General features: G+C 27.8%; 11 protein-coding genes across 11 annotated transcripts; 7 read left to right on the top strand and 4 right to left on the bottom strand.

The window, feature by feature from the left end:
- Positions 1-111: 111 nt before the first annotated feature.
- Positions 112-627, bottom strand: VNE69_12045 (putative exosome complex exonuclease; the record flags this gene model as incomplete). Its single annotated transcript, XM_065475133.1, has 1 exon — positions 112-627. The coding sequence occupies one exon, from the start codon at positions 625-627 to the stop codon at positions 112-114; it is 516 nt and encodes a 171-aa protein (XP_065331205.1).
- A 29-nt stretch (positions 628-656) lies between these two features.
- VNE69_12044 (GPN-loop GTPase) lies at positions 657-1,505 on the top strand (the record flags this gene model as incomplete). The annotated part of the gene is made up of 1 exon (XM_065475132.1): positions 657-1,505. The coding sequence occupies one exon, from the start codon at positions 657-659 to the stop codon at positions 1,503-1,505; it is 849 nt and encodes a 282-aa protein (XP_065331204.1).
- A 298-nt stretch (positions 1,506-1,803) lies between these two features.
- VNE69_12043 (CAAX prenyl protease) lies at positions 1,804-2,487 on the top strand (the record flags this gene model as incomplete). Its single annotated transcript, XM_065475131.1, has 1 exon — positions 1,804-2,487. One exon carries the CDS (start codon positions 1,804-1,806, stop codon positions 2,485-2,487), a length of 684 nt encoding a protein of 227 aa, XP_065331203.1.
- An 87-nt stretch (positions 2,488-2,574) lies between these two features.
- VNE69_12042 (CAAX prenyl protease) lies at positions 2,575-3,033 on the top strand (the record flags this gene model as incomplete). Its single annotated transcript, XM_065475130.1, has 1 exon — positions 2,575-3,033. The coding sequence occupies one exon, from the start codon at positions 2,575-2,577 to the stop codon at positions 3,031-3,033; it is 459 nt and encodes a 152-aa protein (XP_065331202.1).
- A 451-nt stretch (positions 3,034-3,484) lies between these two features.
- Positions 3,485-3,811, top strand: VNE69_12041 (ribosomal protein eL30; the record flags this gene model as incomplete). The annotated part of the gene is made up of 1 exon (XM_065475129.1): positions 3,485-3,811. One exon carries the CDS (start codon positions 3,485-3,487, stop codon positions 3,809-3,811), a length of 327 nt encoding a protein of 108 aa, XP_065331201.1.
- A 132-nt stretch (positions 3,812-3,943) lies between these two features.
- Positions 3,944-4,501, top strand: VNE69_12040 (uncharacterized protein; the record flags this gene model as incomplete). Its single annotated transcript, XM_065475128.1, has 1 exon — positions 3,944-4,501. The coding sequence occupies one exon, from the start codon at positions 3,944-3,946 to the stop codon at positions 4,499-4,501; it is 558 nt and encodes a 185-aa protein (XP_065331200.1).
- Positions 4,502-4,671: 170 nt separating this feature from the next.
- Positions 4,672-5,139, top strand: VNE69_12039 (uncharacterized protein; the record flags this gene model as incomplete). The annotated part of the gene is made up of 1 exon (XM_065475127.1): positions 4,672-5,139. One exon carries the CDS (start codon positions 4,672-4,674, stop codon positions 5,137-5,139), a length of 468 nt encoding a protein of 155 aa, XP_065331199.1.
- A 48-nt stretch (positions 5,140-5,187) lies between these two features.
- On the bottom strand, positions 5,188-5,652 carry VNE69_12038 (PRA1 family protein; the record flags this gene model as incomplete). The annotated part of the gene is made up of 1 exon (XM_065475126.1): positions 5,188-5,652. One exon carries the CDS (start codon positions 5,650-5,652, stop codon positions 5,188-5,190), a length of 465 nt encoding a protein of 154 aa, XP_065331198.1.
- Positions 5,653-6,230: 578 nt separating this feature from the next.
- On the bottom strand, positions 6,231-8,033 carry VNE69_12037 (uncharacterized protein; the record flags this gene model as incomplete). Its single annotated transcript, XM_065475125.1, has 1 exon — positions 6,231-8,033. The coding sequence occupies one exon, from the start codon at positions 8,031-8,033 to the stop codon at positions 6,231-6,233; it is 1,803 nt and encodes a 600-aa protein (XP_065331197.1).
- Positions 8,034-8,350: 317 nt separating this feature from the next.
- Positions 8,351-10,348, bottom strand: VNE69_12036 (fibronectin binding protein SFBX; the record flags this gene model as incomplete). The annotated part of the gene is made up of 1 exon (XM_065475124.1): positions 8,351-10,348. One exon carries the CDS (start codon positions 10,346-10,348, stop codon positions 8,351-8,353), a length of 1,998 nt encoding a protein of 665 aa, XP_065331196.1.
- A 1,631-nt stretch (positions 10,349-11,979) lies between these two features.
- VNE69_12035 (uncharacterized protein) lies at positions 11,980-13,251 on the top strand (the record flags this gene model as incomplete). The annotated part of the gene is made up of 1 exon (XM_065475123.1): positions 11,980-13,251. The coding sequence occupies one exon, from the start codon at positions 11,980-11,982 to the stop codon at positions 13,249-13,251; it is 1,272 nt and encodes a 423-aa protein (XP_065331195.1).
- Positions 13,252-13,928: the final 677 nt, after the last annotated feature.

Genomic DNA, 13,928 nt, shown 5'->3' with positions numbered 1-13,928 from the left:
CTAATACATGTATTAAAAGTAAAAAACACCACTGCTTTCTAAAAAAGTGTTATTGTGAAAAAACTAAGCATTTTTACACAATAGGACTGTCTCAAATAAATTTAATTTTATTTATTTTTTTTCATAAAATTTTTTTAATTCTAATTTTAAAAATTTTTCATTTTTTTCTGCTTCTTTTTCACATTCACTCATCACTTCTTTTAAGTCTACAGGCCCATTAAAATACAAATTTATTATTGTTTTCTCTTTTACTAAATAAGTTACACACGCTTGATACTCGCCTTTTGTAAAACTACCCGCTATTATATCATCCATAACATCAAGATTAGCAAGTTTCGCTACTGCCCCAAATGCGTTTATATAGACTGATAATATGTCTACGCCTTTTTTTATTTCTACAAATTCTATATTTATTTGTGTCACTGAACATTTATTTTTTATTATTTTTTCTATTACACTTTTCACTATATTATTTTCTTCTGTAGTAGATTTCATTTTAAACTGGATATTAATAAATGGATCTGATTCATTTTTCTGTGTGTATGATAGTTTACAAATGAGTATTGAGTATTCTGTCTGTAAATATACCGACGGGATATTTTCTATAGGCATTATTTCGCAGATCATTTTAAAAGGGCAAATTAAACCCTTTTCAAATGAATAAAAATGTAGAACAAGACATTACAAATCCGAATAAAAATATAGAACAAGACATTTCCAATCTTAAACTTAGTCAACCTACTATTTTTATAGTAGTAGGTATGGCTGGATCTGGTAAGACGACTTTTTGCCAGAGATTATATTCTTGGATCTCAAGTGACAAATGTAAAATCGACCCAAAGTCAGGCTTAAACAAGCACATTTTTTCTGTCAATTTAGATCCCGCAGTCGTGAACAGTAAAATGCCTTTAAATTTGGACATTAAAGACCATATTGATTATTACGACGTAATGGAGAAATACAATCTCGGCCCAAATGGGGCGATCACTACATCTTTAAATTTGTTTTTACTTAATATTTCTCAATATATGGTTTTTAATAGTGAATATGTTATTATTGACACTCCCGGCCAAATTGAGTCTTTTACTTGGTCTTCCCCGGGCTACGTACTTAAAGATTTTTTTAGTAAAATCGGGAATGTAATAATGATTTATGTTGTAGACAGTGAAATGTCACAGGATACATCAGTTTTTATGAGTAATATGATTTATAGTATTAGTCTTATGTGTAGGTACAATATACCAGTATTGTGTACATTTAATAAAACTGATATAAGTAAATCAGAGAAGATAGAGACATGGATTAGAGATTATGAGAAGTTTAGAGAAGATTTGGACGAAGAAAAGAGTACGACGCCCCTGCTTGGATCTCTGGCTTTGAATTTTGAGGAGTTTTATAATGAAATTGAGACAGTGTCAGTGTCAAGTAAAACGGGAACAGGAAAAGACGAATTTTTCAAGAAAGTAAATGAGATATTAGGAAATAATAAATTTAAATATATTTAATAATATCTAGATGTTTATAAATATTATCTATATGTTTATTCTGTAATAATTTCACAGTGGAGATTGTAAAAATTTATTTAACAAAATAAAATATAAATTTTAAACAAATTTCTATTGCCAAATGCGTGTAATTCGTAGGAGCAGGCCCTATTAAAATATTCATTTATAATATTTCAATTAATTCGTAGGAGCAGGCTCTATTAAGATATTCATTTATAATATTTCAAGTTAGTACATTGTCCACTATGGTAATTCTTTTAGATATTTTGCTTAAAATCTTTCTTTTTTTTACCCCATTATGATCGAGTACTCAATAATATTTTTTACTCTTTTTAATTCCCTCGTCCAAATCTACTTAACTCTTAGGCAAATACTCGCCTTACACAAAGAAAAATCCGCCATCTCCAAATCCATGTCATCTGACGAGGAATACCTTCAAATGCAGAAATACAATAATGACAAACTCTTCTTCAGTATTTTTAAATGTTTAATCTTGACTTGTAAAGAGTTAGTCATCTTAAAATACAGACTCAACCAGTCTTTTTATAATTCTTATTTCTCTAATTTGTACATGTCTGAAGTCTTGTTCTTCTTAGCTGTTTACAATATTAATTCTCTACTTGATATTCCTTTTAATCTTTACCAGACTTTCCAGATTGAACACGCCCATGGGTTCAATAAAATGACTCTGGGTTTGTTTTTCATGGATTTATTTAAGAGTACTATGATTCTTAATGGCGTCTTCTTCTTCATTTTACATGTAGTATTGTATTTGATAAGTAATTATCTGAATTCTTTCTGGTTCTATTTGTGGGTATTCATGTCTATTACACAAATCTGTTTAGTAGTCATTTTCCCTGTTTATATCCAGCCATTATTCAATAAATTTACTAATTTAGAAGATGGATCATTAAAAGACAAGATAAAAGATCTTTGTACTAAAATAGGATTTAAAACTTCCAAGATTCTTATTATGGATTGATCTACCAGATCATCGCATTCTAATGCGTATTTTGTAGGCCTTTGTAAAGAGAAAAGAATAGTCTTGTACGATACATTAAGAAATCAAATGAATGAAGACGAAATATTGGCAGTATTGTGTCATGAATTCGGTCACTGGTATAATAGCCACACTCTTAAATTAGTAGTATGTGTTTTGATACAACAACTCTTCTTATTCTGGTCTACTAATCAATTACTCAATAATGATTACTTTAATAAGACTTTGTTTTATCAAAATGAACCATTGATAATAAAGATATCTTATGTGATATACTTCTTGAATATTACGGAGATACCTCTGGGATTGAGTAATAATATTTTGTCTAGGAAATATGAGAGAGAGGCTGATATATATGCAGTAAGACAGGGGTATGGAAATGAACTGTCTAGTGCGTTGATAAAGCTTAATAAGGAGAATAAAGGGAATCTGTCGCCTGATTATGTGTATTCGACATTTTATCATAGTCACCCTACGCTAGTGGAAAGGATGGAACTTATTGACAATGAAATGAAGAAAAATAAATGATTAATCTAAGTATGACACAAAATATAATATATATATATTTATATTTTATATATAGATTTATAGGTTAAGTTGATTCAATGAAACTTGTGTGTGACCAGTCTTAGTGGACTTTGTCCTTTTTAGACGAATATTTAAGCTATTTAAAATCATAGGGACGTAAGGCTTAATTGCTTGCGTGGTCCACATAGAATTCATGGTATGCTTAAATTGGCTGTGTTTAAATGCAGATGGTAGCAAAAAAAGACTTCCAAGTTATTTGTTCTTTTATATCTGTTGATCTCTTATAATGTTTGTTTTAATCTACATAGCGTTGCCGCTATGATTTTTTATAATGAGTAAGAATCGCACAGTACCAGTTGGTCAATGTTAACTTTTTTCAAATTGTCAAATTTCCTTTTTTTTATTTGCTTCTTTTTTTATTTATGCTGTTTTTTTTTTTGCCCCTTTAAAAATGAGTCGCAGATATTCCAAGGCCGTCGGTTTAGCCGCTTCTCTTCCTCTAGTAGTCAAGACTGGTAAATATGATATTGGTTTCAAGAGTGCTCTCAGAAATGTCATCACTAAGAAGGCCAAGTGTATTGTTGTCTCTAGTAGTCTTCCTTCTGTAAAAAGGAAGCAGTTAGAATATTACTGTGTTTTGGCGGGTGGAATACCCTTGAAGTTTTATGAAGGGACGAATAATGCGCTTGCAAATTTGTGTGAGTTGAAGTACAGGACAGGAGTGATGAGTGTTTTACATGAAGGGGAATCAGATTTATTAACTGAGAAGATTAATTAATAAAACAAATTAACTTTATAAAATCAAATATATATTATTTCATTATAGTAGTATAAAGTTATTATATTGTTTTATACTGTATTTTATTTCTTTATATCTTTTTTACACATTTTTAAGTTTTTGCCCTTTCTTATGGACTCCTCTGATATTCATGATATCTTGGCTAAGATAACTGACTATGATAATCTTCTAGATGTTCATCTCCTCACTAGTGTCATAGAATTAAATACCATCTCCCTTAAAGAACACTCTTCTACTCTCAGTAGTATTCTCAATAATACAGATCTCTTAGAAAAGAAGATCTCCAATATCGAGAATGAGATAAACAAGATCAAACTAAGCCACACGAAGAACAATGAGAAATATAAATTTGTAAATAATGAGAGACTTAGACTGGCTAAGAAGTATGTGGACTTAGAGAATGAGTTCAGTAAAATGAAGAGTGAGGTTGACGAGCTTGACCTGACCATCAAGAGGTCAAATGAAGAGATGGTCTCATTAAATAAGCCGTGTTTTTATCAGTTGTATCTTGAACTTATAAAGGGATTTGGGATAGAGATAAGTAAAGAGAAGAGGAATATATGTAGGATACGAAGTAGTAAGAAGAAATGTATAGTGGAAGTAGATTTAGAAGAAATGAAGAATGAAGCACAATATAAAATAACCAATAAGATATGGGAGACAATGTAATAAAGTCAAAATTTTATATTAATATGTAAAATTTTATTAGTTTAATAAATACTCTACATATTATTATACATATTATTATACATATTATTATAAATACTCTACATATTATTATCTCTACATATTATTATACATATTATTATTATATCTTCTTGATTAATTGCCCTTTTATTATGTCTTGCCCTACTACAAGATTGGCTATTCTAGATTGTCAAGATATTAATTCTTTATTTGATATTATAGAAGATATCACTCTAGATTTCTCTATAAAAGAATGTACTAGTAAGAAAGGGAATATGTGTCACATAATAGAGTCCACTATAGAAGACAATATAAAGATCTACGAAATACTGAAAGATCTAGACTGTAGATTTGTAGGAGAAGAGATGGAATTTGAGAGAGAAGTAGAAATCAAAAAAGAACAAGCCACTAAGCCAAAGAACTGTAAAATTTTAAATGTTAAAGAAGTGGAAGATTTAGAAATAGATTTGTATGATGAAAGATTCAGTGAAATGTACACTAATGAGGAATATAATCTAGACACATCACATGATGAATATAAAAGATCAGGATATTTAAAATACTACTTAGAAGCCAAAAGGAACATGAAAAATGATAAGAATAATAGTAAAGAAAGTTAATAAAACATACATATATAATTATATGGATTTTTTATGGTATGTTTATTGTTATACGTCTTCTTGTATTTCATCTTCTTCTAATGTAACAGAGTGCGTCACTATCCCAAGACTCACTAAACTCACCAAGGCCAAGATCAAAGTCATAGTCCGAGGGAATACTACAATATACAAAAGAAAGAGACCAAGTGTCGCACTATTAGTGACTACTTTAGTACACTCAAATCCCTGTATAGTGGGGGTGTACATATTCCCATAAGCACATAGTCCACAAATCCCGAGAAGTAAGACGACAGAAGGATTAAAGACTATAAAAATAAATAAAAAGATAAGAGAAATAGAACTGTAGAAAGTCTTAAACTTCTCTAGATTGTTAGAAATTCTCTTCTTGGCTGTGTCCCAGTTCTGGGGGACTGAAGTCTTATTCAAATTAAAGAACTCTTTGGGTGGCGTCTTACTGCTCATCAGATTAGTAAAAACATTCTGGACTTTAGGAGTCTGAGATTTCTCTTCCATGAGAAAAGGGGAAATCGAAATATTTTAAATCTCCAATGACCAATGAAAAAATAAAAGGGGGAAGGAGACATCAAAGATCAAAATAAAGGGGAAGAGGCCATTAAGGCGCATTGTGGAATGTTGTTGTCCAGCAGTCTGAGAAGAATATTCTACATCTATATGCCCTTAAGGGTTACTTGTCTTTTATGTTTAAAGGCGGAAAAATATTGTAAATTTACCTGTCAAGGTCATAAAGGAAAAGGGGACAGAATCTTAATCAAATAATCAGAGTACTTTTAAATTTTTGTATTGAGATGCTAATATAATATCTTTAGATTTATGTATTAAATATCATAGATCTCTTATTATTGTGGGTAAAGATATACATAATTGAACTAATAAGCTAAGTAGTTTTTCAACTTATTAAAGTATCTATATTATTTTTATATCTCGATCATGTGTATTGATCTTTTAATAATAAATCATACCCTTAACTTACAATTATTTTTATAATATAATCTATCATAAATATCTATAATATATATAAATCTAATGTAGTTATCTATAATATATATAATAGACTTCTATTATATACTTTTTTATAATAAACTCTTATAAAACTCTACTACTTTATAATCCCCATACATGGTCAATATGTCTATCTCCTTTTTTAATATTATTCTACTATTGTAACTTAAATATCCCCTAGGGTCTATCATATAAATACTCTCTAGAAAAGCGTATAACTTGCCCTTTACACTATTGAATAATATCGCCCTTTCTAAAATATCAGGAGTCAAGATATTTCTAGTGTGGGCCTCTATTATAATATTCTTATTAGTGGATATCTCTAGTAAACTTAAGATCTGATCATCTCTTCTTTGACTTATATTTAATTTATTCAATACATCTTTATCTTCTCTTAATTCATAAAATAAAATTAGTACTGTGAAATATAAGTCAGACTTGGTATCTTCAAGACTTACAAATTCGTCATACAAAGAAGAATAATCTCTAGTATTGAGGAGTAAGGCAATATAAATTGTATCTAGGCAGGGATCTTTTAACTGGTATAATAAATCTAAATATGTCTTCTTAGAATCCATATCATCTATAATAGAATTATAGACGACTTTATATAACCAGTCTTTATCTAAATCAGAAATATCTATACCCTGTATATATTCCTGTATAAAAACACACACATCATGGACCTCTAAATTCTGTATTAATAAATATGAGATCATTACTTTGAAAATATTAATATCTTTGTACTTCTTAATATTATTCAAGACACACTCTTTTAAGACATCATAATTCTTACTAAAATACAAAACTTCTAGAGAATTAAGAAGATCTATCGGATTATCTAAACTATTCACCTTGTTAATCACGAAACTATCAAAATTCAAGGAATTTAAATATTCAATCTCATCAACGGGGAATAAAATCTGATGCGCCTTTTTATAAAAAATATCTGCATTTTTGAGGTCTGAAATCTTGAAATATGAAAAATACAAAATATTATTCGTGAAATTATCATCAGAATTTAAGGATTTTGTAAGTTGAAGATATTTCCTATTTTTATATAAGAAATATATTGAGTCATCATCTAACTTACTATAAAAATCATCTTTAAGATCATATTTATAATAAAAGCTATCTTGACTGTATTTGTCATTAAATGACTTGATCTTCATTTCGTAATCTTTTATATTCTTTTTGTCGAATACTGACAAATATAAAAATACATTTATATTTCTATAATCTACTAAAATATTCCTGATATTATCTGTATAATGATTTGTAAGCATCAATTTATCTATAAAAATATCTAATTTGTCATCAGGTAAGAAATGAACAGCGAAATCTAATTCATTATGTTCAAATAAATAAGAAAAAAATATGGATTTTTCATATTTGAGATTTAAAATTTCCAAGTAAATGTCATTAGTGACATCTTTATCGTCAATTACATTGCTCTTGTTTTCCACGTTATCGTATATATTTTCTTTCTTACTTTTTATAGTAATTTCTTTAGGTTTCTTGATCTTTTTAATTTTATCTATATCTTTAGTAATTAATAAATGGTATAATGCATACGACACATCTTTGATACTTCCACATTTCAATTGAAGTATATGCAAAACAGTATCTTCTATAATATTATACACGATAAACAAGTTTCTATTATTAAACACTTTAAGAAAATATTCATAAGATTTCTCAAATTCCTTAAAATGATAATATTCTTTAGCTACTATATAATAAATCTGGTATTTGATATCAGCTTGTTGATTTAATGAAGACATGAGTAATTTGTCAATTAAATGATAGTAATTGTCATTTTTGTCTTTCAAATCGTTTATATCTTTTAAGATATCGAAAGATGAAATCGGCATAATTTATGAAAAAAAAAATTTATTTATAGTTTTTTTGCATGATTTTTGAACAAACAAACTATTTGAAAACAAACAAAGTGGTCAAGAAATTATAATATTTTATCATTTATGTATATTTGCCTGATAAAAATTATATTTTCTTTGATATTATCGTCTATATTTGTGATCGATAACATTTATTTTGAAATTAAATATCAATAAAATTTTTTAATATTGATTTATCGATTATAGTTTTTTATCAAAACATAAAGATGTTTACACCCAGGAGACTAAATTATAATTGGGAAATTCGTTTTTTAAAAAAAGTAAGTTTTTAATTAAGCCTTTTGTACTTTAAAATGTAATTCGCACACATAGTCGTAATAATTACACACACCATTCATATTATCTTCAATCATATATCCATAAAAATCAATTTCTCCTGCACTCTTTCCTTCTTCTATAACCACCACTGGCAGTTCATACCCGTAAGTCCCATTAATATCATCTACTAATTTCATAAGTACAGCGTATTCCTCTTCATTTTTGAACAATGCTTCTCTTAAATTCTGGTCTACATCTTTTCCAATATACAAAAAGATTTTCTGACTATTTTCCAATACATAAATCTCACTAGGGTCAATTACAGACATACTAAGTCTCAAATATTGTATTTTAGTCAAATCTTGGTCCATATAAAAATCTGTCAGAGTAAAAAGTCTTGGATAAAAAAATCTTAGATTTTGTTCTACTGAAAATTTTACTAAAGTGTCAATATTTGATTTTCTAGCCTGTTCGTTGATATTTGAACAACTAAAAATTTTATTTTTAGCTAAAGATTGAAAAAGTACGGGTAAAAGTTTGGCGGAATCTGGTAATACAAATTGTGTAATAGAAACTTCTTTACAACAAGAATTTCTATAGAATTTTAAGAATTTAACCATCATTTCTTCGCTATGTTTTATATTTTTTATATCTTTACTAATATATTTACAAAAAGTCGAAAAAAGTGTGTCAAAAGAGATACTGTTTATGACGTCATAGGGCAATTTGCTAACTTTATAAGATTGATTTAAAATTAGAACTTTCCGCTCGCCTTCGTGGGTTGTATATTTTATATTAAATTGGATAAAACTTTTAGAATCAGTTATATGATCATCAATATAAAAAGTATAAGCTACAGTACTAGAACAATCCATTGACGAAATGAAGACATTATTAAAATTCTGTACTTCTGTGTCAACGTATACAGCATTTTTCGCTATACCATTCGAAGTTTTGACTTCTATAGAAATATCAAAAAAAGATTCTGAACAGCAAAATTTTATGAGATCATTTTTAAATTTCATCGAATTTGAAAAAATTTTGATCGACATATTTGGAATTTCTTCTAATTTAAGTAAACTAGAAAATATGACAGTTTTTGACCCGACAGAATATCGCGAAATTTTTTTTAGTACGTCAGAAACCTTTAAATTGTTGATTTTATTTTCTATCTTTGAAGTTATTAAATCTAAAATTAAATTTATCGAATTATTGTTCAATTTGCTTGTTTCTATAAAAACATCTGGTGGTATAAAAGGAGACATTTCCAAATTATATTCTATTAATTCGTCATTATCAAGTGTAAATATACTTGTATTGTTCATTAGTAAGATTTTCTTATATAAATTTCTAAATGTTTCGTCATTTAAAATATTTTTAATTTCTACCAAGTAATCTTCTATAAATTTGAACGAAGAATCAAATAAAAAGATAAAAACAGGATATTTATAAATAACTTGATCAAAATATTCAGAATCCACCATATTTTTACTTTTTATTTCCTGGTCAAATGGAATATTAATTTCATAAGTTGGAAATTTTAAAAAATTAGAAATATTGTCTGGATCTTTACAAATTTTTAAAATGTCATTGGAATGTTTACAAATATTACAGACGACTTTGTCATTTGTGATTAACCAATAATTATTTGCGTAAGATAAACATTGTAAACATCTAACACTGTGCTGTAAACTTCGTCTACTGTCACTTTTAAAACTAAAAGGAGTGACAGAAACACCAAAAGGAATATTTAAATTTTCATAAAAATTGGGCGATTTTGGTAAGACGTACATTGTGCTTCTCATAAGATGAGGATCAGAATTAACAGTCTCGTGTATAAAACAAGATGTAGTGGACAAAGGAGGAGGAGAAATAGAAGTATCGTATTGATAAAATATTTTTTGGTCTTTGAATAATTCAGTACTCAAATCTGGTATTTTGAGTTTTGGTTTAGTATTTAGTTCACTGGCTTTGGGAAAAGTAGAACTTGAAAAATTGCCTCTTGTATTCATAAAAATAGGGCAAAAAAATAAAGAAAAAATAAGAAAGCAGATGATGTTCAAACATAGTGGAAAATTTCAAATCTTTGATATTTTTAATTTGTAAAAAACATTTATGAAATTCAAAATTTTGACAAATATAAAATTAAACAATTTTGAAAATAAATAATAAGACCTAATACATTAAAAAACATTCCATTAAACATTTTATGAAAAAAATATTTTTAAATTTTTTAATATTTAAATTGTAAAAAAATTCTATAAATTAATACTGTAAAAACACAATAAAAATCTCAAATAAATAAAAGTCTTTTATCCAATTTTGGGCGAAAAATAAACTTTATACGAGGCTTCTAGCTACAAATTTAGCAAAGAATTGTTTCTTATTTGTGACAGGAATTGTCGTAAATTATCGGCGCCCAAACACGAAAGAGCTGCGATTGGAACTCAACGGAAGCATTTATACCGAAAATTAGTTCTTAGAACAGAGAAGAAGCCTAACTGTGACAAAAATACAAGCTTAATATTAGAGAACGTATTAGAAGATTTATAAAAAGCTGTAAGGTCAAATATTTGAAGATTGAGTGTATCCTATGAGAAGTAAAAGAATAATGAAAGATCACATTTATTATAATAAAGTGGAATGACATCTATCGAAATGTAAGTTATTGTTTGAAAGCACTAAAAAGATCTATAGAGATCTAAACACAAAAAGCTTGAGTTAAAAAATATTAAATCTTACAATATGACATAGGTCGTATAATAATATGGTCAAAAAAGTATTAATAAGAATTTATTGAGTTAATTTATCATTGAGCTTAAATATTTAAAGCACAGCTTTCCCCGGAATCGCTCATGGGATTCAGCTCTTCACAGACTTTGGTTTCTGTGGAATTATTAATATTTTCCAACTTCAGTTTTTCAGCTTCATTCCCCTTTGCCGACACCACTTCTTTAACAGTCGCCATATTCGCTAGTGCGCTTACAGCTCTAGCCACTTCTTCTTCTCCGTCAAAAACGTATAAACATTATAGAAGTAAATAAAGCAAATTGCCGATTTAAAATGCTCCTTGGACTGGCACTGATCCTCAAAGAGTATGGAATCTCTCTTTAGATTGTGTTTTGAGAACAACATAAGCCTTTAGAAGATGTCGCACATCGAGACATAAGAAATTTAAAACATTAAAGGTAGGATGTACTTACCCTAAAATTACAACAAACATAATTGATTCGTCTATGTGACATTTGACACATAAACTCTAAATGTTTGTAAAAAAAAATGTTTTATTTTTATAAATATGTAACTCTTTTTTGCGTATTGAATATTAATTACTATAACATTTCTTAATAATTACATTGAAAATGAAAAACATACATATATTATAATAAATTAATGCTTTTAAAATGTATTTGTTTAAACCCCATACACAAGAATACAAATGTTTTATAAAAATATCAAAATGGCATTTGACAGAAACACATTTTATAAAAAAAATATATATTTTCAATATATAGTTGTAAAATACCACTTTTTCCTTTTTAAATTCATTTTACTGACAATGTTTCATACCTGTTTCTTCAGTACCCAATAAAAAATTTAAATTTAAAACATCGGTTACTTAAACACTTTTCGATAAATAAACATGCTGCAATTCGTACTATTATTACTTATATCGGGTACACTTTTATATTTTGCGTACAACTTCCTATTACTAAACAGTGAAGATAAAAAAGATGTATTTGGTAAAATAGTAGTACCACAAAATACTGAGAATGCGGAAGGTGAAAATAAACAACCAGAAGGCGAAAAGAAACCAGAAGGAGAAAAGAAACCAGAAGAGGAAAAAGCAGAACCATTTAAGGAAAATAGTTTACTTAGTAATAATTTATTAGGATTGAAGAGTCTGATAAAACGAAATTGGTTTAATTCGCCACATGTATCGCGAGAAACGTCTTCAGATAAAGAACCAGAAAACGAAGAAATAATTGGAGTTACAGGAGGATTCGGAGACAAAGTAAGGGAATCTTCAAAAGCAATAAAAATCGAATTTGGAGACAAAGTAAAAAGCTCACATAAAGGATTAGAAAACAGGTTCGGTACAAAAATCAAAGGTCATAAAGAGATTGAAAATGAAATAGAAGATCCAAAAGTGGTAGAAGTTAGTCCTACAAGTTTAGAAATAACACGTGAAGAAAAAAATTATACCAATGATAAGTCGAAAAAGGAGTTAGACGAGGCAAAAGATAAATCGAGTGAAGATGAAGAACCCGAAAAAATTTTAAAAACCAAAGAAATACCTGAAAACTTTAATCCTTTTTTATCTAAAAAATCTCCACTAAAATCTAGTAATATCGCAGAATCGAAAAATGAAAAAAATTTAGCCAATGAAAATTCAAATAATGATAAAAAAATTAATGAAGATACAACTATAAAAAAAGAATCTGCCAACCCCGTAAAAAAGAAAAAAGTAAAAAGTACTAAAAATATTATATCAGAAAACAACAATGATAATGATATCGAAAAACTTTCAGAAAGTTCCAAACCCACTCAGAAAAAGTCAATAGTTGAAATTAATAAAACTAAGAAAAATAAAGACATCGAAATTCTTTTAGATGACGTTAACGACAATAAGAAAAACGCATCTATTGAAGATATAATTGGAAGAAAAGATCCTAAATTTATAACAGAAGCTTATAAAGCACCAATACCTACAAAACATTTAGGCGTTGACAAAGAATTTCCAGAAGAAAGCAAGCAAAGTGTTAAAGAAGTTGTGAAACATAAGAAATCGAAATTGAGACATCATAAAAACCATCTAGTGAAAAATTCACATCTGAAAAAATCTCATTTGAAGCGTAAAAATATGGATTTGAATGATCTAATGTCATCGACTAATAATTTGGTCAATAAGTAGAACCAATAAATTATTATTTTAATATTTAAAATGTAATCAATTTTATTTTTAAATTGGACTAAATGTTTTAATAGTAATGCCTTTTTATAAACAAACCGAAAATCATTACAATACAAATATAAACTTTACAAGCTGCTCATTGTAACTGTTTCTCCGGCATGCAAATGGAGTTTGATCTTACGATTGAAGATCAGGCCATTAAATCATATTTAAAAAACAGTCAGCACGATTTGATCTTTAAAAATATTTATAAATGTAATAGATGAATATTATTTTGTATAAAACTTAACTAAGCATGCCAAAGTCATTATTAATAATATCATATCAAGCGATTTTTCATTGCACAATTCATATATATAAAGCATTTGCAAAATTTTTAAATAATGTTATGATTATCAAGGGACAGATTTCGAGTGTATTAAGATTATAAGGGATGAGAATGCCTTTTTATCTGCTTTCTCCGTATTTTTTTTTGTGTTTATGGTGTTCAAATGTACAATATTTTTTCTTCTACAAACTTAAAAAAAAATTATGACAATGAAAGTATATAGCTAAAATGAAATAAAAGGTATAAGGTAATAAACTTATTTCTTTTTTTGGTTGAGGACCAAGGCCCTCATATATTATTGTTTTTTGTGTATATTAAGTTTTTTTACCGAAAAGGTTCAATGACGGTT

The sequence above is a fragment of the Vairimorpha necatrix genome, chromosome 12, assembly GCF_036630325.1.
Source record: "Vairimorpha necatrix chromosome 12, complete sequence".
NCBI classification, from domain to species: Eukaryota; Fungi; Microsporidia; family Nosematidae; genus Vairimorpha; species Vairimorpha necatrix.
This window is presented reverse-complemented; position numbering and strand designations above follow the sequence as displayed.